Here is a 22,715-nt window from a genome sequence, read left to right as displayed (position 1 = left end):
TGGTGGGACAGACACACATATTCCAGTACATACATCACACAGATTAGAGCCAAGCGGGATAGGGACGGGCGCAGTAATGATAGATGGAATGACAACAACAACAAAAAAGATGAAATAAAAGTAATTGAAAGAGTTCAGTAAGCCGCATTGGACTCCTGACTCCGTGCCAACGCACGTGTATGACCTTGAGCAGGTCTCTATACTGTTTTGGACTTTGATTTCCCCATCTGAGAGATTAGAGTACATAGTAGGGGTCTCAACAGGAAACAGGAAGCACACAAACTAGGTAATTGGAGACAGGAGGAGAATTGAATAAAGGGACTAGCTGCAAAGGTATGGCCAGAGGGCAAGGAAATCATGGGGTGAAAGCTCAGAACTCTGGCAGATTAAAGATGAGTTGCGAATCTTAAAATTCAGAAGATTTCACACACACAAAATCTGAATTTCTGGATTCTCTTGAAAAAGAAAATATCGGAAGACCCGGCAATATGGGGCCCTCATTCTCACCTGGCAACAACTGTTTGGAGCTGAGTAATGGTGGGGGTAGGGACTTAAGTTGGAGCCTTACATTTCTTGTTTGCCCAACTCCCCACCACTCCTTAGTGTCTTACACTGGCTCTCTTCATTTGATTCTGTCACATTTCTGGGCTCTGAAAGCATTTGAATCTATGACTCCAAGAGCGGCATGATCTGAAAGGTCCATTTCAGCATGAGTGGTCACTAGTTCTAATGGCTTAGAACAGTGCTGCCCAATAGAACCTTCTGTGATGATGAACATGGTCTGTATCTGCACTGTCCAGTATAGTAGCCGCTTGCTTGCTATGTGTGACTATTGAACACCTGAAATGTGGCTGGCCTGAATTGAGATGTGCTGTAAGCTATAGGGTCACTACGAGTCTGAACTGACTCGACGGCAATGAGTTTTTTTGGTTTGGTAAGCGTAAAAGGTACACCAGATTTTAAAGACTTAGTACACAAAATTGAATGCAAAATATCCCATTAATAATTTTTATATTGATTGCATGTTCAAAGAATGATATTTGCGCATATTGGGTTGAATAAAATGTATTGTTAAAACTGATTTCACTTTTTTATATGACTGCTAGGAACTTTTAAATTACATCTGTAGCCGGCATTGGTGGCTTACATTCCATTTCTATTGCATAGCACTGGTCTAGATGGTAAGATTTTAGCTGCCTCTCTGCATTCTCAAACCAAGTGGCCAATGGCAACATTATACACCCATACAAAACCAAACCCATTGCCATCAAGTCAGTTCCAACTCATAGTGACCCTGTAGGGCACAGTGGAACTGCCCCATAGGGTTTCCAAGGAGTTTCCGGTGGATTTGAACTGCCGACCTTTTGGTTAGCAATGAAGCTCTTAACCACTGCGCCACCAGGGCTCCTTATACGCCCATAGGCTGTAAAATTCAATGGCTCTAATGTCCATGGAAACCCTGGTGGTGTAGTGGTTAAGTGCTATGTCTGCTAACCAAAAGGTCAGCAGTTCAAATCCACCAGGCACCCTCCTTGGAAACTCTATGGGGCAGTTCTACTCTGTCCTATAGGGTCGTTATGAGTTGGAATTGACTGGATGGTGATGGGTTTTGTTTTTTGTAATATCCATGGACCTCTGACTCGGATTCCAGATCAGCCTCCTTGGGCAGCTCTGATGGTTTACCACTTCCTCTTCCTGTCTGTCTTATGGCTCTGAATGTGTCACCCAGAAATCCCCCTCAGCAAAACCGATTCTGTTTTTGATGATTCAGAAGCCCCTGCTAGATGCTGTGGGCCTTGGAATTAGGCCAGCCTTATACGGGCAGAGGCGACCGCCTACATGTGCTGAAAAAAGTCAGAAATAGCTTCTGCCCTTTGCTCCAGAGTCCCATGTTCCCATGCTCCCAAATCTCACACACCCCCCAGAGGCTCTCTGGAAATAACTAACAGGGCCCTTAACCAGTCAGTTCCCCGGATCAGAGCAGAAACTGGGCAGACTCTGGGGCATCTTCTAGGACTGCTGCCCTCTAACCAGCACAGTGCCCTAAGGTTTCCTGTGTGATGGGACCCAGACAAGAGTCATGGCCCAGTGGGCATCGCAGAGGCCTGGACAGTCAGGGCTGAGCAGCCAGGTGGAGGGAGGGCCATGAGCATTCATCTATTGCTTCCAGGCACTCAACACACATTGGAGTCCCTCGATGGTACAAATGGTCAAAGCACTTGGCTGCTAACCAAAAGGTTGGCGGTTTGAGTCCACCTAGCGGTGCCTTGAAAGAAGGTCCTGGCAATCTACCTCCAAAAGATCACTCCTTCTCACTTATGAACAATTATTTGGAGCTGAGTACTGGGGGTGTTAGGGACTTAAGTTGGAGCCTGACATCTCCTGTTTGCCACTGAAAACCCTACGAAGCACAATTCTACTCTGACAACACACATGAAGGCCTGGTGATCCGCTTCCAGAAAAAAATCAGCCATTGAAAACCCTGTGGAGCCCAATTCTATTCTGATACACGTGGGTCATCCTGAGTTGAATCGACTCAACGGCAACTGGCTTATTTGCAGTGCCAGATGGTTTACAAGGTCATCAACAACACTGTGAGATGTGGGAACTATTCCCTCCAGACCAGTGGAGCCCAGAGGCTAATCGTGTAGATGCTGGAGCAGGACCACTGGGTGCAAATCATGGCTCCCCCTTACTAGCCAAGCGGCTTGGCTAAGTGCTTTAACTCTCTCAGTCTCAGTTTTCCAAGCTGAAGAGTGGGGATAATAACAGTCCTTCCCACAGAAGATTGTTGAAAGTAAGGATTCAGTGTGTTCAAGTGCAAAGTGTTGAGAAGCATGCCTAGTACGTAGTAAGCACTCAATAAATGTTAACTGTTATTATCATTCTCCTCGTTTAAATGGAGGAAGCTAAGACTCAGAGAAGTAAGGTCACCTGCCCGAGGTCACACAGCTAGGGAGGGACAGAGCTGGGATTTGAAGCCAGGTCTGCTTCCCCCAAAGACAAGAAAGGAGCTGGAGAGGGAGACCAGAGCTGCTGTTGGCTGGATAAGCACCTTAGCAGGGGCCCAGTTGTCTCGCCTGGGTCCTCAACCCTAAAAGCCAGGGATCAGACTCCTCTTGGGGCACATAACCATGGAGGGGGAGGGAAACGGAAGCAAAATAGAATTCTAGTCCTGGCACTGCCACTAAAGAGCTGTATGGCTTCTCTGGGCCTCAGTTTTCCTCCTCTGTAAAATGGGGCTAATTCTACCTCCCTGTTAAACCAAAACCACCAGACTCATTGCAGTGGAGTCGATTCCAACTTACAGCGACCTGGCAGGACAGAGTAGAACTGCTCCATAGGGTTTCCAAGGCTGCAAATCTTTATGGAAGCAGACTGCCACAACCTTTTCCTGTGGAGTGGCAGGTGGGTTCGAACTGCTGCCCTTTTGGTTAGCAGCCAAGCATTTTAACCACTGCACCACCAGGGCTCCTTTCAGTATCAGATTAGAGAAGCTACTGGGAAAGGGCTTCCCTCACTCCTCCCACACCTTCCGCTGTGGGGAGAGGGTGAGGCCACTTGCCCAACCCCCTGGGATGTGGGCCCAGGCAGGGCGGGACAAGGCGGCCAGGAGGGCTTCACTAAAAGGTAGAAAAGCAGAAGCAACAGGCTTTCCCAAGTCCCCGTGGACACGGCTTCCCCCACTTTCTTGCCACCTACCACCGCTGCCAGAGACAGCTGCCTGGACCACTGCTGTTTTCAGGGAACATGAGGACCCTCCGGGGGACAGCTGAACACCTTGTCAGGACCGGGTAGGTCTGGGGACTTTGGACATTGGGGGCCACAGGCGAGAAAACAGTCAGCAATCAGGGGTGAGAGGTATGCACCCCAGGGCTCAAGCTCTGCATTCCCTGGCTGTGGGACCTTGGGAGGAAATCCTCATTTCTCGGAGCTTCAATTTGTCCATCTGTGAAATGGGTGTGATAATACCGTCTGCAAAGCTATTGTAAGAATGGCATGAGAAAATGCATGCATAGGGCTTGACTCAGTGCTTGGCTCAGAGTAAACACTTAATAACCCGCACAGCTAGTCTCCTGGTTATTTACAACACTCAGAAAGTGTCGACTGGCAACTAGCCTTCATTTCTTAAAACCATTTATGTTATTAGCTATTTTCTCAGCAGCTGCCGTGTTCCAAGTACTAATTGTCCAGGTGGAGGGGGGAGTTTAGTCTCAAATTCAAATGCCTTTAGGGCCAAGGCAGCTGAGTGAGGCCACCTGGGGGTACTGTGTGCTCTTTACAACTATTAAGATAAAAGACTCTACGAGGCACATACTTTTTTTGTATGCGTACCCCTTGCCCTCAATGTCAAGTCGATTCTGACTCATAGCGACCCTACAGGACAGAGTAGAACCACCCACAGGGTCTCCAAAGCGCGGCCGGAAAGGGCTTCCACAAGTCCATTCCGACTCAGGGTTTCCAAGGAGTGGCTAAATAGGCATCTCAAATCTTGGAGTTCCAAGCTGAATTCCTCTTCCCTCCACTCCATTTAAACCAGCTCCATCCACGGATTTCCCATCTCAGGTAATGGCCTCCAGAGACTTCCAGTTGCTCAGGCACAAAACCTCATTGGCTTCCTCCCTTTCTGACATCCCACAGCCAATCTGTCTGCAAATCTTGTTGACTTTACCTACAGAATGTACCTGGAATCCAACCTGTTCTTACGAGCTCCTCTACTATTACTCTTTAGTGTAAGCTCTCTGAGGGCAGGGATTTTTGTCTGTTTTATTCACTCCTGTTTCCCCAGTGCCTATCACATAGCAGTTGTGTTACCGAAAAACACGGATTTGAGCTGCCTACCGCAAAGCCAATACTGAGACAGCGGTGAGGTAAGCAGCAAGAGGGGCTTATTGTATACCAGTATACAAGAGACAGAGGGGAATGGGCTCCTCCATAGTCTGTCTGTCTGCTGGAGACCGACCGGAGGGTTTTATAGGATTAGGGTTTAGGCTTAAAGAATCTGGAGAATGGTAGTTCCCCTTTGGGGGCGGGGGCATGTTGACCTTCTGTGGGTATTCTTTAGAGGTCCTCTGATGCCATCCTGGTTTCAGTCACAAGATGGGCCCCCCTTGTCTGGTTGTATCATCCAAATCTTATTGATCTTTGTTCTGCTTGTTCAAGAGGAACATAGGTTAATTTTAAACTTTACACAATCGTGGAGAATGGGAGAGGGAAGGGAGGAAACAAACCACAAATCGTGAAATCACCAGGGTATTCAAAAGCTAACTGTGCAAGCCACGCAGAAGCAATGCTACAATACCCAGGACGTTAGGCCCCTACAATCTTCCTCATGCTGCCCCTTTCAATTGCTTAATGATATTTGTTGAATGAATAAATATAAGGAGTGTAGCTAGGACCCTCTGTTAGTCAGAGTAGGAGAGGTTCCCAGGAGCCAACTGGTCTACTCCCCACCCCATTGCCAATTACAGAGGAAAAACAGGCCCACCAATAAGGGACTGTTCAGGGTCACACAGCAAGCCAAGCAAGAGATGCATTCAAGTGTAATAGTCGCTTGCTTGCTCTCTCTGTCTTGCTCTCTCTGTCTCCCTCTCTCTCCCTCTCTCTCTCGCGTCTGTGCTTTTCCCAGTGCTTCCATTCTCTTGTTCCCTGACAGCTCCAATGAGAATAATCCTGAAAAGCTCTGATTGGTTCAGTTTGTGTCATGTGGCCTATGGGGTGGGTTACTCTGATTGGCACGCCTGGAAGCTGCGTGCCTCTGAGGCTAAAGAGATGGAGCTTGTTAGCTGGCCAATGTTTTGTGGGGCAGGGGCAGTGGGCACACTCCCATCCTCCTGACAGAGGTTCCCCCAATTTCCTTGTGTGCAGGTGGAGGTTCTGGCACTTGGCACTCTACAAGGCCCTTGCTCTGCTGCAGAGCGCCTGGAATGACTTCTCCCGGCCTGTTCCAGCCAGCTGTGGCCAACTGCTGACGCTACTCCTCCTGTGTGGTTCCCTGGCCACTGCTGCCGCAGGTCTGACCCACCACTGGCTGGTGTCCTCGCTGCATTATCCTCCGGGACCCTCTGCCTCAATGGCTGCTGTCTGTGGCCTCCTGGTCTGCCTGGGCCTGGGCCTGGTGCCCCCGGCCCGCTGCCTGTTTGCACTCAGCGTGCCCACCTTGGGCACAAAGCAGGGTCGCCACTTGCTCCTGTCCTGCAGTGCTGCCACACTGGCCAGCATCGTGGTGCCCAATGTCTTGTCCAACGTAAGAGCAGTTGGGCGCGTGCTGAGGTGTGTCACCGAGGGCTCCCTGGAGAGTTTGCTCAACACCACCCACCAGCTGCACATGGCGTCCAGGGCTCTGGGCCCTGCAGTCCAGGCAGGTAGCAGGGGCCTGACGTTTGGAGCCGAAGGCAACGGCTCTGCCTTCCGGCTACACATGCTCAGGGTCACTGAGCAGGTCCTGGAAGACTTCTCTGACCTGGAGACCCTGGCTGGGGCAGCAGCACTGGGGGCCCAGAGGGTGGTCACCGGGGTCTTTGTACTGGGCCTTCTGTTGGAGTCTGCCTGGTACCTCCATCGCTATCTGACTGACCTACAGTTTGACAATATCTACGCCACACGGCAGCTGGTCGGGCAGCTGGCAGAGGCCCAGGCCACACACCTGGTAGCCTCCCCACCAGCCTGGCTGCTCCAGGCGGCCCAGCCGAGGCTGACCCAGGAGGAGCTGCTGAGTTGCCTCCTAAGGCTGGGAATGCTGACCCTACTTCTGGCGGCCACAGCTGTGACAGCAGCCACAGACCATGTGGCCTTCCTGCTGGCCCAGGCAGTTGTGGACTGGGCTCAGAAGCTGCCCAGTGTGCCCGTCACACTCCTCCTCAAGTACGATGTAAGTGCTGTGATGGAAAGCTGGTGGAGTCCTTTCACCCTTGACTCACAATCGAGCTTTACTCCCCTTCCAGTCATGGTCCTGGATCAGCTGGGGACCCTTGGGCATCCAGTGGTGAACTCATTTAATCCTCACAACAGCCTGTGAGGGGGGTTCTGCTTTCACCTCACATTGCCGGTGTGCATACTGCTGCCCAAGTATCAGTTAAAATAACTTGACCTCCACAGCACTCTTTTCACAAGTGGCAGAATGTCCTAGCCTCCTTGTCCTCTTTTGTACAAATTGGACGAATCCTTCTTATCCTACAAGACCATTGTGAGTCTTCAATGTGATAATAATGTCTCCAAAAGTACCTGGTAAGCTTCATGACACATAGGAGGGGTTTACTAATGGTTGTTGCTGTTGTTGGTGCCAAGTCGATTCTGACTGATAGCAACCCCATGTGACAGAGTAGAACTGCCCCATAGGCTTTCCTACATTGCAGTCTGTACGGGAGCAGAGTTCCAGGTCTTTCCCTCAAGGAGCTGTTGGGTGGGTTCAAACTGCTGACCTTTAGATTAGCAACTGAGCACATTGCACCATCAACCAAAACCAAACCAAACCAAATCCATTGCCATCAAGTCGATTCTGACTCATAGCGACCCTACAGGACAGAGCAGAACTGTCCCCACAGGGTTTCCAAGGCCATATCTTTACAGAAGCAGACTGCCACACCTTTCTCCCTCAGATCAGTTGGTGGATTTGAACTGCCTACTTTTTGGTTAGCAGATGAATACTTAACCACTGCACCACCAGGGCTCCTTTAATGAATGGTAACAATTGTTAACTCACATCTCTGCATATTAGACCAGAGGGAGCTTAGGAATGGCCTAGATCAGGAGTCAGCAAACCATGGCCCGTGGGCCAAATATAGCTGGCTGCCTAGTTTTATAGATAAGGCTTCACTGGAGTACAACCATGCCCATTCATTTAGGTATTGTCTATGCTGCTCTACAAAGGCAAAGTTGAGGTCATGTCATGTCAGGGATCATGTCAGATGGATCTTGGTTGAAAGCAGAGAACACCAGAAAGATGTGTTTTATTGACTATGCAAGGCATTCAGCTGCATGGGTCATAACACATTATGGATAATACTACGAAGAATGGAAATTTCAGAATGCTCAATTGTGCTCATGTGGAACCTGTATGCAGACCAAGAGGTCTAAGTACAGACCTAAAATAGAACACAGGGGTACTGCATGGCTTAAAATCAGGAAAGGTGTGTATCAAGGTTGTATCCTTTCACCGTACTTATTCAATGTGTATGCTGAGCAAATAATCTGAGAAGCTGGACTATATTAAGAAGAATGCAGCATCAAGACTGGAGGAAGACTTATTAACAACCTGTGCTATGCAGATGACACAGCCTTGCTTGCTGAAAGGGAAGAGGACTTGAAGTACTCACTGATGAAGATCAAAGACTACAGCCTTCAGTATGGATCATGCCTCAACATAAAGAAAACAAAAATCCTCACAACTGTATCAATAAGCAACGTTCTGGTAAACAGAGAAAAGACTGAAGTTGTCAGTGATTTCATTTTACTTGGATCCACGATCAACACCCATGGAAGCAGCAGTCAAGACAGCAAATGAGGTACTGAATTGGGCAAACCCACTGCAAAAGACCTCTTTAAAACGTCGAAAAGCAAAGATGTCACTTTGAGGGCTAAAGTGTTCCTGTCCCAAACCAGGTTATTTTCAATCGTCTCACACCCATGCGAAAGCTGGACAATGAGTAAGGAAGACTGAAGAAGAATTGACACCTTTGAATTACGGGGTTGACAAAGAATATTGAACATACCATGGACTGCCAGAAGAACAAATAAGTCTGTCCTGGAAAGAGTACAGCCAGAATGCTCCTTAGAAATGAAGATGGAGAGACTTCGTCTTATGTACTTTGGACATGTTATCAGGAGGGACCAGTCCCTGGAGAAGGACATCATGCTTGGTAAAGTAGAGGGTCAGTGGCCTGCAGCAATGGGCTCAAACATAGCAACGATTGTGAGGACAGCGCAGGACTGGGCAGTGTTTCGTTCTGTTGTACATAGTGTCTCTATGAATTGGAACCAACTCAACGGCACCTAACAACAACAACAGGGATCATATGGTCCCCGAAGCCTAAAATATTTACCATCTGACCCTTTACAGAAAAATTTGCTGACTGCTTGTCAAGATTCGTAGTTTTCAATATTTTCTTTAGACACAAATCTTTTTGCTTTCCATTTTTAATGGTGAAATCTCACCCAAACATTCATTCCATAAAACATACCAAAGTGCCAGACCCTGAGTTAATTATATTACTAGCTAATATTTATTGAGTACTTAGAATATGCTAACGAAGTGTTTTTAAACTGCATGAAATCAATTTAGGAGGTCATGGCCAGCTTTTTTTTTTTTTTTTTTTTTTTACTGAAAGAGAATAGAAAATTGTCAGAGTGTATTGTAGGAGATAAAATTATATTGTTTGGTTAAATTATTCTTCATTTACAACGTAACTTGTGCCTGGAAGGTGCTGTAAAATTTGTTTTGTATTTAGGTCACAGTAAAGACAGGTACCAGGCAATGGCCTAAGTGTATTACCTGATTTACGGTATTTCACCAAATCTAGGATACCATTGATTGCAAGTCACACCATCATTTTATGTAGATGTGAAAATTTTATGTAGGAAAGAAAATGCTGCCCATTAAACCAAGACAAAATGGTTTTTTATCACTCAGGAGTTTACTTTTATATGTTTAAAATCATTCACTTAGCCTTAGTTCACATAGATTTGTTTGGGTTAATATGCTTGGTTGGTTCTAAAAGAAAGATTAACAGTTTGAGTCCATCCAGAGATACGCTGAAAGAAAAGACCTGGCTATCTAAAAAAAAAAAAAAAAATTTTTTTTTTTTTTTTTTTTAAATCAGCTATTGAGGGCCCTGTGGAGCGCAGTTCTACGCTGGCACACATGGGGTCAGCATGAGTCAGAATTGGCCCCACCTGTATCAGAATACAACTGCACTCCATAGGGCTTTCAAGGACCTTTGGAAGCAGATCACCAGGCTTTTCTTCCGAGGCACCTCTGGGTAGGTTCAGAACTACCAACCTTGAAGATAGCACTTGAGCACTTAACCATTTGTGCCACACCCATGTGTGTGTGGACTCCTTACTCTGACATACCTGTGGAGATCGTAGCACATAAACGCTCATGAGTGGGATGTTGGGACCCACGTGGCTGATACTGACCCCTAGGTCTGCCACTTGTGACCCACTATGTGATCTTGGGTACGCCTGGGAAGATCATGTTGGGCTCAGTCTCAGAACTGTGTTTATTTGATGGAATAGAACATCTAAAGTCTTCACGAAGGACTCAGCAAAGAGTATGCCCATAAGCGTTAAATTTCTTTTCTCTAAAATATTCTGCTCAGAGATAGTAATAATAAAAATCTAAGCATTGCACGCTACTCTTTATTTGGCAAAAAGCCTGTTTCAGAGTTCAATCCTACTGGATCCTCCTCAAACCCCGGCAGGCAGGGGTTATTTCTGTGCCCATTTTGCTGATGAGGGCAGGAAACATGGGCCTCATCCAGTCCTGTAAGTGTCCAGGAGCGGTGGGAGGATAGGGTGGCAGGAGTGTCTGTCCCATTGACCCTGTCTTTTTTATTCCTTTTCGAAGTCAACCTACACCATCCTGGACTTCATCCCCTTCCTCTTCGACCATATGCCCCCAGAGAGCCCTTTCCTCTCTGCCCACAGCTCCTACCAGTGGGAGCTGCGCCTCGCCTCTCCCGACTGCAGGCTCTTGCCCGCCCAGCATCCCCGCACGCCCGCCTCCCTGGCCGCGGGGGCGCTGCAGCTCACAGCTTGGGCCACAGTCTTCCTGGAAACCTACGCACTCCGCCTGCGGCACGCCATCGCAGCATCCTTCTTCACAGCCCAGGAGGCCAGGAGGATCCTCCACCTTCGCGCCCGACTCCAGCGAAGGTATGACAGGCACCATGGCCTTCAGCCACCCCTGGGGGCACCTTCCTGCTCCGAAACCAGCGTGGGTAGCCAGAACTACTGCCAGCTGGACACTTTGAAGAACAGAGAGCAGGAGGCAGAGGGAAAGAGCTGCGGAGTCCCACAACCCTGAGTTTTTTTTCATCCTGGCCCCTCTGCTGTGTGACTTTGTGTAGGTCACTTCACATCTCTGAGCCTCTGTTTCCACATGTGCATAATAGCTACGGAAACAATTGATGTGACCTGCTTTCTACTTGGGAATGTGATAAGGGTGGAATGAGATATCGGGCATGAATGTCCTCGGTAAACAGTAAAGGACTCTGCAGAGGGAAAGTGAAGGAAGAGCGCAGATGGCTCATGGCTCCTCCAGGCCAGTTGGAAAGCGATCAAAGCTCTCATCTCCATCAACTGCTTTAATGATTAGGTGCAGACGTTGCACTGTGAATTTGTCTAAAGGTTCCTGGGCCTTATTTATATGCCTCTGAATCCTCCTTGAACTTATTTATAGTAATTTAAATTTTCTTGACTTTATAAATAAATGTATTTATTAAATCCTAAACCAGGTCTCGTTACTCCTTTTCAATTCCTTTGGGGGCTCCCCATCTAGGGTTGCCAGGTTTACCAAATAAAAATACAGGACGCACAGTTAAATTTGAATTGTAGATAAATAATGATAATAAACAAATCTGTCTTGGAGGAAGTACAGCCAGAATGCTCCTTAGAAGTGGGGTCACTGAGACTTCCTCTTGCTTACTTTGGACACGTTATCAGGAGAGACGAACCACAGGAAAAGGTCATCATGCTTGGTAGAGAGAGGGTCAGCGGAAAAGAGGGAGACCCTCAATGAGATGGACTGACTCAGTGGCTGCAACAATGGACTCAAACATACAGATGATCATGAAGATGGCACAGGACCCGGCAATGTTTTGTTCTGGTTGGTATGAGTCAGCTGACTCGATGGCACCTAACAACAACAACAACAATGATAATAAATAACAAAACAACACATAAAGAATGAAAATAATTATTTAGTATAAGGATGTCCCATGCAGTAGTTTTGGGGGCTGGGGTGGCATGATCCTGCCTACCATGCTCTCCTTGAGACATCCTTTCCTTCACCACAGGTCTCATGTCTCCTGAGAAGATGGGATTGTTGAGTCTCCTGGGCAAAACACTCCTCCCTCCTCTGCTGCCCCTGGGCCCCTTCAAATTCTGGCTAAAGTAGATCTGGGGGACCACAAATTCTACACGATAGTGGTGAAACCCCTAAGCTCTCCTTCTGTTGTTCTTTATTTATTTGCAGCAGGGATAAGAAAAAGTGTAAGATAGGAGTTTGCAGCTTTTCCATCAACACCCCCACACTCCAAGAGTGAAGTTCTCTTGTTTGCTGTGTCAGCTTCTAGGCTTTTTGTTTGTGTGGAACGTGGGCGGTAGGTAAAAGAGAAAACAAGAAAAAAATTAAGCTGCTAACTTGATCTCTTTTAAAAAGAGCTATTGTGGCTTGAATTGGATGCCCTATTAGTCAGGGTCTAATTACAGATTGGCACCCTCGTGGCACAGTGGTTAAGAACTCTGGGGCTGACCAAAAGGTCAGCAGTTCATATCCACCAGTTGCTCCTTGGAAACTCTATGGGGCAGTTCTACTCTGTTCTATAATGTCGCTATGAGTTGAAACCAACTCGATGGCACCTAACAACAATTAAAGATAAGAAATTGCTCTAGATATTCTGTTGGGGGGAAAAAAAGAACCACCAAACGAAACCCGTTGCTGTCAGGAAGGGGGATTTAATACAGGTAACTAGGTGCTTACAAAATTGTTGGAAGAACTGAAGGTGGGGGCTCGCTGTGTCTCCAGGAATGAGGCCCCAGAACTGGCTCAACCAGGGAGCTCACCTCTGCCATCACCAGGAGGGTAAGAAATCAGGAAGCCACCACTCAAACAGTTGGCTCTAAGAATGCACCATCTTAGCTGTGTCCAGGGGTAAGGAAGCCGCTGTTACAACAACTGCTGCAAATGCAAGATCTGCCCCCAGTAAAAGCCAAAGCAAAGTTTGGCTGCTTATCTCCCACAGAGTCAGCGCTCGGACACTGAGGTGTCTGAACACAGTCCGCTGGCACCTCCAGCAGAGCTGCCACCTCACTCAACTCTAGGGAATGCAGTTCCCATCACAGTACCATGAATGACCTCCCCTCAGCTGACGGGCAGGGTGCCCCTGTGGTCTGTATGACTGTATATAGTGGCCTGGCCTTCACGACAGAAGTAGGAGCAGCAGAAATCAAGCCTCTACTTCCTTCCACCTACCAAATCTCACAGGTGCATCTGACTGACAGAACCTAACTCCCACCAGGAACACTAGCTGCAAGGGAGTCTGCCGAATGTACTTTTTAGCCCTCCAACTTCTATAGTTCAGGAAGACACAACAAAATAATGGCTTTGAAACTTTTTGACCTCCAAACACAGGAAAAATAACTTTTACATTGCACCCCCATATACACACGTGTTATACAACTGAAATAAAAGTTTAATGAAAAATAGCCAAACCAAACAAAACCATTGCTGTTGAGTCAATTCTGACTCATAGCGACCCTGTATGAGAGAGTAGCACTGCCCCATGGAGTTTCCAAGGCTGGAATCTTTACGGAAGCAGCCTGCCACATCTTGCTCCTACGGAGCAGCTGGTGGGTTTGAACTGCCAACGTTTTTGTTAGCAGCCAAGCACTTAAAAATTGTGCCACCAGGGCTCTCGAATTTGTGCAGTGTACCCTGATATTTTCTATGCTATTCTAGCCTGTCTCATCTCATTAATCATATCTGATTTCTATTCCGTTCCATTCCATCCCATCCCATCCCATTCCATTCTATTACGTTAAAAATTACTGGCAAAAACCTACCAAACTGAAACCCTACTGAGAAGGGTGGATCGGATATTAAGGCCCAATGCATCACACTTGCCCTAGAGATGAACATTTGTGAGAGATAAGGAGAGGGAATGTCAGTAGGGCTGCTGCCCAGAGCATGAGATACTATACAGTATACTGACAGGGACTGAGAAAGAGAATTTTAACCAATTTGTGGCTCACTACTCCCCATTTTTTTTTTTTTTTTACTCCCCATAAGTGCTACGGCTGCTAACCAAAAGGTCGGCAGTTCGAATCCACCAGGTGCTCCTTGGAAACTCTATGGGGCAGTTCTACTCTGTCCTACAGGGTCACTATGAGTGGGAATCGACTCGACCGCACTGGGTACTGGGTTTTACTCCCCATTTAGAATTTTCTTGAGAAATGCCAATAAAAACAACCTTTTGTTGTTGCCAAGATGTTAGTTTGAATGCCAAGATCTAACAGGGGCCCAGTGGACCAGGCTGCCTGCAGGTCACATGTGATTATAGTTTTACAAGTTGGACCTTAGAGAATGTTGCAACCGTCTGACAACCTGAGGGACAGAGGCCCAGGCAGGGGGAGGGACCTGCCTGTGGTCACCCAAGATGAGGCTTGATCCCAGGATTCTGATCCAGCCCTTTTTACTGGACCTGACGTCCAAAGACACATCTAGGTGGTTGGGTTTTCAAAAGGATGGAAAACAGAATTGCTACAATCAGCTCTCTCTCGCCCCAGGCTCCCTCCCCAGCTCTGAGGTATTTTTAGGCTGTGAGTCAAGGATGAGCTGAGCAACACTCCAGCCACTTGTCCTCCCATTCTCCAAAGGTGTTTGTGCTCATCCCTGAGGGCACTGTTGGCGCCCCACCAGACCCAGGCGCCTAGCTCTGCTCCCCTTCCCCACAAGCTGCCCTCTCATTTGTTCAGGCAGTGACTCATTCACAGGGAAGACATGAATCCTTCTCCTTATAAAAATTAGAGCATTACAGATAATAACAGCTAATGTTTGCAGGGTGCTTATGATATTTTATTTTTTATGATATGTCCGGTGATATGCTGGTAAATGCTTAACAACTAATGCTTTAAAAAAGGAAAGAAAGAAGGGGAGGAGGAACAGAAGAAGAAGAAAAAAAACCTTATTTATAGCATTTGCTGATTTCCTTGAGTTTTGGGTAGCCAAAGTGATATCACTGAAGATGGGGTCACACACAATTGACTCTGGTGAACTGGTTTTGGGCCAGCTTCAACGTGCCACTTGATGTACCTGAAACTCTGCTAAAAGATGTATGCGCATTGCCTTATTGAAATTTCACAGTATGTGAGCAATATGACGTAGGTAGTATTGTTATCATCCTTCCCATAGAGGCAAAGAAATGGAGATTCACGGATGTTAGTATTTTGTCCAAAGTCACACAGCTAGTAAGCTTCAGAGCCAGAAATTAAATCCAGGCAGTCTGGCTCCCAGAGTTCATGATCTTACTGGTCTCTCAAATAAGGGTAAGCCCGAGCCCAAGCCCACTGCTGTCGAGTCAATTCCGACTCATAACGACCCTATAGGACAGAATAGAACTGCCCCATAGAGTTTCCAAGGAGCGCTTGATGGATTCGAACTGCGGAACTTTTGGTTAGCAGCTGTAGCTCTTAACCACTACACCACCAGGGTTTCCAAATAAGGATAAAGTTCCCTTTAATCACTAAAATTTGATAGTCTTCTTACCCCCTTCAGACATAACCACTGTCTTCATACCACTAATACTGTTCGGATATTTTTCTATACATGTATATATATGGAAATATACATATAAAATAGGGATATATACATGTGTAATAAAGTATAGAAAGTAAAGTAGACATCTGTAGTAAAAGTATAAAGAAGTGCTTGGAAATAATAAACACTAAACTCAGGTTAGTGATTATATTTTAGCAATAGGGTAGGAGTAGGTTCAGCTTCATGGGTACCTTTTTTTAATATAATTTATTTTATTTTTGGGACTATACAGCAGAACATACACCAATTCAACAATTTCTACAGGTGTAATTCAGTGATGTGGATTACATTCTTCGAGTTGTGCAACGATTCTCACTCTCCTTTTCTGAGTTGTTCCTCCCCCATGAACATAAACTTAGTACCCTCCTAGTCTTCCCATCTAATCTTTCCAGCTGTTGTTGTCACTTTGATCCCATATAGACAGATCTTAAAAGAGCCCAATGCTCAAGGCAGACATTCTTTACTAATTAAGCTGAACTATCATTTGGTTTTAAGAAGACTTCAGGGGATATTTTGGTTCATGAGTACCATTTTATTTAAGAAGCTAAGTGGTAGGTATGTGGGTGTTCTTTTATTGTTCATTAAATATTTTTGTTTATCTTATTTATTGCATGAGTTTTTAAAGTAACGCATAATGAAATAAATAGATAAACCAATGATCATTTATTTCACTTGTTCTCAACTTTGGCAACTCATTGGTGTCACCTGGTGAGTTTATGAAAAACACTAAGACTCAGTCACACCCCCAGGGATTTGGATGTCACTGGCATGGGGTAGAAGGAGCGCTAGAGGTGTAGTGATTAAATGCTCGGCTGCTAACCAAAAGGTCGGTGGTTCAAACCCACCAGCCGCTCTGCAAGATAAAGATGTAGCAGGCTACTTCCATAAAGAGTACAGCCTTGGAAATGCCGTGGGGCAGTTCTACTCTCTCCTACAGGGTCACTGTGAGTCAGAATCGACTCAGTGGCAATGGGTTTGGTTTTGGTTTGGGCAGGGGGTGTAGTCTGCCGCACCAGAATTTTAAAAAGCTCCCCAGGTGGTTCTAATGCGCAGCCAAGATTGAGAACCACCGCTATAGATTAGAATGGCTAAAATGATATAACCCGGGTTATATATGTCAACACAGATAAATCTTCATTATACATAATGTTGAAAAACAAAAGCAAGTTGCTAAAGGATATGTATAGTATGATGACTCTTATACATAATTTAAACCATGAAATACAATATTATGCATATATAGTAAACACATTGCCGTCGAGTCAATTCCGACTCATAGCAACCCCATAGGACAGAGCAGAACTGCCCCATAGGGTTTCCAAGAAGCACCTGATGGATTTCAACTGCTGACCTTTTTGTTAGCAGCTATAGCTCTTAACCACTACACCACCAGGGTTCCCTATACATAGTAAAAGTGTACCAAAAATGCACAAGAATTAAAAAACACCAAGTTCAGGGTAAGGGTTAGCTTTGGAGAAGGAGGAAGAGAGCCAGAATTGGGGATTGGGTTGAGGACATTTAGTTTCTTTCCAGGCTTTTGACCCTACAAATAGTGTAACAACAGCTGCCACTGTATCTTCATCTCTGCCGCAAGCACAAATGGAAAAGTAGAACAAGTTCCTACCAGGACCTTTGTCCTGACAGCAGCAGCAGTCCTCTCCCCACCCTGGTGCCATAGGTTCCCTCTGGCCCTGTGTCAGGCTAAAATGCTGACTGTGCTTCCCTGGAGAGATGGATATCTCTCTCCCTCCTGAGAGGGAACTGGCTTGGAGCCCAAGGCAGGGGCTAGGTTGGGGACAAGCCCTTCTGAATCAGCTCCTCGGAAAGGCCAAATGATTCTTTCTGCATTTGGCCCTCCTTCCACTGCATAGAAAAAGCTTCCCAAATGGAAAGACGCCTGCTTAGGGTTAAGGAAACCTGCTGTTACCTGGCTGTGTCTCTTCTCCCTGAGTCTCAGTTTCCCCATCTATACCACAAGGCGGTTGGGCTGTGGAGCAGCTAATATTCATCACTTACTTAAAGACTATTTTTTCTCTCCCTTCTTGCTAACTGAACTCTAATTTTGATCAGGCAGTAATGTATTTAGGAAATGTAGCTCCTTCTCCTAGTTCCAGGAGCTAAATCAAATTGGTTTAAAACAGTTCTTCTCAACCCTAGCACTTTTACAATAATCTGAGATGCTTTCAAAAAATATTCATGACTGGGCCCTACCCTTGGTGAATCCGATTTAGTTGGTCTGGGGAAGGGCCCAGGCATTCGTATCTTTTAAGAGTTCCTCAGGTGACTCTAATGCACAGCCAGGAGTGAGAACCACTAGTCTAGGACAGTTGTCTTAGTCATCTAGCACTGCTACAACAGAAATACCACAAGTAGATGGCTTTAATAAAGAGAAATTTATTCTCTCACAGTTCAGGAGACTGGAAGTCTGAATTCAGGGTTCCAGCTCCAGGGAAAGACTTTCTGTCTCTGTCAGCTCTGGAAGAAGGTCTTTGTCATCAATCTTCCCCACTCAAGGAGTTTCTCAGTGCAGGGACCCTGGGTCCAAAGAATGCTCTATTCTCCTGGCTCTTGTTTCTTGTTGGTATGAGGTCCCCATGTCTCTGTACTTGCTTCTGTCTTTTATATCTCAAAAGAGATTAGCTTACAACACAACTTAATCTTGTAGATTGAGCCCTGCCCATTAACCTAACTGCATCTAGTCCTGCCTCGTTAACATCGTAGAAGTAGGATTTAAAACACATAGGAAAATCACATCAGATGACAAAATGGTAGACAATCACACAATACTGGGAATCATGGCCTAGCCAAGGTGACACATATTTTTGGGGGACACAACTCAATCCACAACAGACAGTCAGGGCACCCCAATGCCATTTTGCCAGACACGTCTTTTCCCAGCCTCCTTTGCACCTAGGGGTAGTCATGTGACACAGTCCTGACCAATGAGATATAAGGATAGTCTTCCGGGGGGCTTCTGAGAAATATTTTGCTGGCCGATTGTAAAATGGTAGTAGTAGCATCAGAACCTGTCTAACTTCGGGGGGGATAATGTGAATCAAGGTCAGCCCAAAGCTGATTCTTATGAGGCAGCAGTCAGACACACCTCCACTCCCCAACCTTTTTACCAACTCTGACATCCGCCATCCTTTCCAGGGCACTCTCTGCTGGGTTGGATAATTTGTTGCAATGGCCACACAGAACTCAACAGACTATATTTACAGTTAAGTGGTTTTTTAAGGAAGTAGCAAGTTGGGATCAGGATTACAACTCGGGATCAGGATTACAACTCAGGATCAGGATCAGGAAGCATTAGGCAAAGTCTAGAAGGCTCCCCTGAAGTGGGGAGTACACCCCTCCCTTCTTCAGTGCAGGACAGCTCTCTCAGCTCCTCTTGGCCATGCAAGCAAGAAGGCCCTTCTCTCTGCCATGCACGCCCCTCTCAGCCATGCAGGCCTCCTCTCTGCCCCCTGAGGACAGGCCTCCTCTCGGGCCCCTCAGGACAAGCCTCTTCTAGGGACCCTCAGAATAGGCCTCTTCTTGGCCCCCAGATGATAAGCTTCCTCCCAGCCCCCTCAGGACAGACCTCTCTGCCTTCGGCTTCCCTCCATTGGCCTCTCCACTGCTAACTGACACAGCTCACAGCCAGTGTAGCATTTTTGTTCTGCTCCCTTAGCTGCGTTCCTAGCAGCAGTTTCCTGCTGTCACCACCAACCCTGTTGCGAGACCCCCTCTGGGCCTCTCAGTGTCTTCAGTGTTACAGCCCTCAACTCGTGTTACAGCTCTTTTAGAAGGTTCCTTGCCTCTTCCATCTCCTTCTTTTCATTTCTCTCTTCCTTCTGCTCTGTCTGCCGAGCTCTGTGGGGTTGGCTGTATATATGAGCAAACTCCTGGTCAATTTCAAGGCATGGCCCTCCCACCAGGGCCACTAACTGACCAATCCCCTCTCAGTAGGCCACAGATACTTCATTTGCATAAGTACATTGACCAATCCCCTGCAAGGTACATAAAATAGACTAATCACACGGCAGGCTGCATGCAGCCCAGGGCCAGACAAAAAATAGCAAATCTCAAGTTGTCTGCAGCTTACCCAGGAAATATCAATCAACCTGGATAAAAGTAACAAATCCTCTGGGTAGAAAACTAGGGCAAAAGTAAGTCCTCAGGATTTAGGGGGAAAAGCTCTCGAGCTGTTTTTCCAAAGAACCAAGGCAAAAGGCCACATAGAAGAACTCATTTCGCCACACTGATAAAAGAGACAGATGTAGAAGGTGCCCTCTTTGGTATCAACCCTTTGCCCCCTCATCCTGCCTTGAACAATATGATCTTTGGACCTGAGGGGGCCATCTTGTGACAAGAATAAAAAGCCAACACACTGAACATGACAGACTGGAAAGATATAGAAAGCCTGGGACCCTTGATGAAGATGCTGGTTGCTGCTTCACGCTCGGATTCACCAACCTCCTGGTTTCTTGCTGTGAGATAATTCTTTATTCCAAAGCAACTTTTGGTCAGTTATTTTACTTGCCCACCTTGACTTATAAAGACAAGTCCCTGCTCCCCCGGAGCTCACATTCTAGAACTACATTAGAATGCAGGGAACCTATTGAGTTTCCATACTCTTTCTGAAATTTTCTGCCAGAAGTACCCTACCAGGGCCTCAAAGAGCAATCCTGCCCCATAGATCCCCATCAGGTCTTCTTAGCCCTGTTGCTGCTTTCTTCTCTCCCCACCTGACTTGTTCTAGACTCTATTCAGGGGAAAGAGGGACATCCCTGACCTCAAACAAAGCAAAACTATCCCTAAGTTGGGAGGCAGTATCCCTGAGTTCTAATCCTTTTTCTATTACAGACTCACTTTATTGCAGGGTGAGTGTTCTCCATTATCGTTGTATGACAAACTGCCCCCAAACTTAGAGACTTAGAACAGTATTTTATCATCATGTATAGTTCTGTAAGCTGGCTGGACTCAGTTGGACTCTTCTCACTTGGGGTTTCTCATATGGTTGCAGGCAGATGGTGACAGGGGCTGGAGTTTTTGGAAGGGCTTGGCTGCACTGTCTATCAAAGATGGCTTCCAAATTCATTGTGCCTGGTGCCTTCACGTGGCCTCAGCAGAGTAGCCTGAATGCCTTACGTGGCAACTCAGGGCTCCAAGAGGTAGGAAACAGAAGGTTCCAGGGTAGGTAAGGGCTACACCTGAACTGGCACAGCACCGCTTCCACCAAAAGAGCCTCACAGCCCAAGGTAGTAGAGATATAGGCCTCCATAGGCCTCCACCTTGTGGCGGGGAAGGTAGCAGAGATTCAAGGTAGTAGAGAAATAGGCCCCCACCTTGTGGTGGGGAAGGGCAAAAGAGCAGGTGGGATGTCATCTTTGGAAAGTAAACTCTGCTACAGTGCAAGAGGAATGAGCCAAATGAAATCTTTGACTTTCGAGGAGCGGGGACTTTTCTAAATTCAGCTGGAAGGACTGGGTAGAGAAGGCTGTCTATCTGTTTGCATTCTCCAGAGGCCACTCCAGGAAGGAAACTGGGAAAGAGGAGGAGAAATAATGTTGCGTAACATGGCAGTGTTATTTTGAGTCGGCCAGAGGTGGGTTCAAATCCCAACCTTCCTGTTGAGGAATATGTGGCTTTGAGGCATGACATCACCTCTCAAGGACTCTCTTCATTGTTTGTCTGAAGGAGATCAAGGGGATGGAAGCTGCTTGTGAGACCCACAAGGCTGCCAACTCATGCTCACTTCTCTGATGAGTTCCCCGTGCGGCAGTAAACAGGAGGGAGACGAAAGGTTCCCTTTGGTAAAACTGACCCCGCCATATGGCTACAGAGAGCTCCCCTGTGCACCTACAACAGCTCTTCTTGCAGGGTGTCCAAGGAGAACAGCCAGTTACTTAATCTGGTGTCAACCTAAATGAAATGTTTGAAAGCAGATCCCAACTGGGGACTCTTTCCCTGAGGTTGGGGTGGTGGATTCAGTGTTTGGGTGCTCAAAATCTCTTCCACCCAAGGTCAGGACAAAGATGAGGGAGTAAGGCACCTAGAGTGCAGAACTTAAGGAAGCACTCACTCTCGGGGTCTTGTAAGTTCAGGGTCCCTCTCTGACTCTGTCTCTCCCTGTAGAGCTGGGGAATTAGAGCTGATTATATCAGAATATAATCTGCCCCAGAAGCCCATCCTCCCTCCAACAACATCCCTCATAACTAGTTAACCAGAATTAGTCTCTTGCTTATTCCAAGCCCAATTACAGGTAAAGGAAATGGGATCAAGACTGGCTGACATGTTTTTGAAAAGGTGGGTCATTATCACGGATTGGGAGTAAATTTAGCAGATTGTAATCAATTGTACTTCAAAAAATGAAATGGAATAGAAAATGCCAGCATACATTGCTACATTGCTTATAGTGAGTACAAGCATAATATTGAAAAATTTGCTTCAGCTCTGAGTGTGTGCATGTTTGTGCGTGTGCCTGTGTACACATGTGCACTGTGTAGTAATGAAAATTTTTTTTGTGGGTATTGAGAAAAAAGATTGAAAACTGCTAGCTCTCATTAATTGTTTGTGATGGAATCGATAATGGCAAGTCAAACAGAATGATCATTCTAGGGACTTCTGCTAAAATGTCACTTTCTAGTGGATGCATTCCCTGAATTCCATACTCCACTCCCACCCCAGACAAGGTATGGTTCTCCATTACCCACTGCCATCGTGCCTTTAAAACTCTTATTGCAAGCACAGTTATCTATTTGTTTATGGCCTCCCTCCCTTACCAGAGCATAAGTGCTGGGAGTCCATGGACCAAATATTTCATGTTCACGGCTGTCTCCAAATTGAAATGCCCTTAAAAGGTCAGGGACTGGTGGAGGGTTTACAGCCAGACATATCTGGTTCCAACCCTGACTTTGCCACTTGTTATCCATGTGACAACAAGTAGATCACCTCACCTTTCTAAGCCTCAGTTTCTTCATCTGTAAAATGGGAGCAATCATGTCCACATTACTTAACTCACAGAGTTGAGTATTCACTAGAACGACCCAGATCACTGCCTAACACAATAGAAGGCCACCTGTGAACCTGTGTTCGATTATTGAACGGGTTTCCCTTTTCATTTTGATAATCTTTGCTTCTTGATAACTGAGGACGGGGCCCACACCTGATGCATGTGTGTTCCGGTTATCTA

The 22,715-nt window shown here is 46.5% G+C and overlaps 1 protein-coding gene across 2 annotated transcripts; it reads left to right on the top strand.

Annotated features, from left to right (window-relative positions):
• Positions 1-3,325: 3,325 nt before the first annotated feature.
• Positions 3,326-12,135, top strand: OCSTAMP (osteoclast stimulatory transmembrane protein). 2 transcript variants are annotated; one of them, XM_023550321.2, is made up of 4 exons: positions 3,326-3,794; positions 4,790-4,871; positions 5,869-6,871; positions 10,568-12,135. In XM_023550321.2, the coding sequence occupies exons 3-4, from the start codon at positions 6,074-6,076 to the stop codon at positions 11,024-11,026; spliced, it is 1,257 nt and encodes a 418-aa protein (XP_023406089.1). In that variant the 5' UTR covers positions 3,326-3,794; positions 4,790-4,871; positions 5,869-6,073; the 3' UTR covers positions 11,027-12,135. The 2 variants fall into 2 exon arrangements, with proteins under 2 accessions (XP_023406089.1, XP_023406088.2); XM_023550320.2 differs by lacking the exon at positions 4,790-4,871 and having other exon boundaries at positions 3,386-3,794; positions 10,568-12,126.
• The last annotated feature ends 10,580 nt before the right edge of the window (positions 12,136-22,715 follow it).

Source organism: Loxodonta africana, chromosome 24 (genome assembly GCF_030014295.1).
Source record: "Loxodonta africana isolate mLoxAfr1 chromosome 24, mLoxAfr1.hap2, whole genome shotgun sequence".
In the NCBI taxonomy this organism is placed as follows: Eukaryota; Metazoa; Chordata; class Mammalia; order Proboscidea; family Elephantidae; genus Loxodonta; species Loxodonta africana.
Note: the sequence above shows the minus strand (reverse complement) of the source record. Positions and strands in the feature narration are given on the sequence as shown.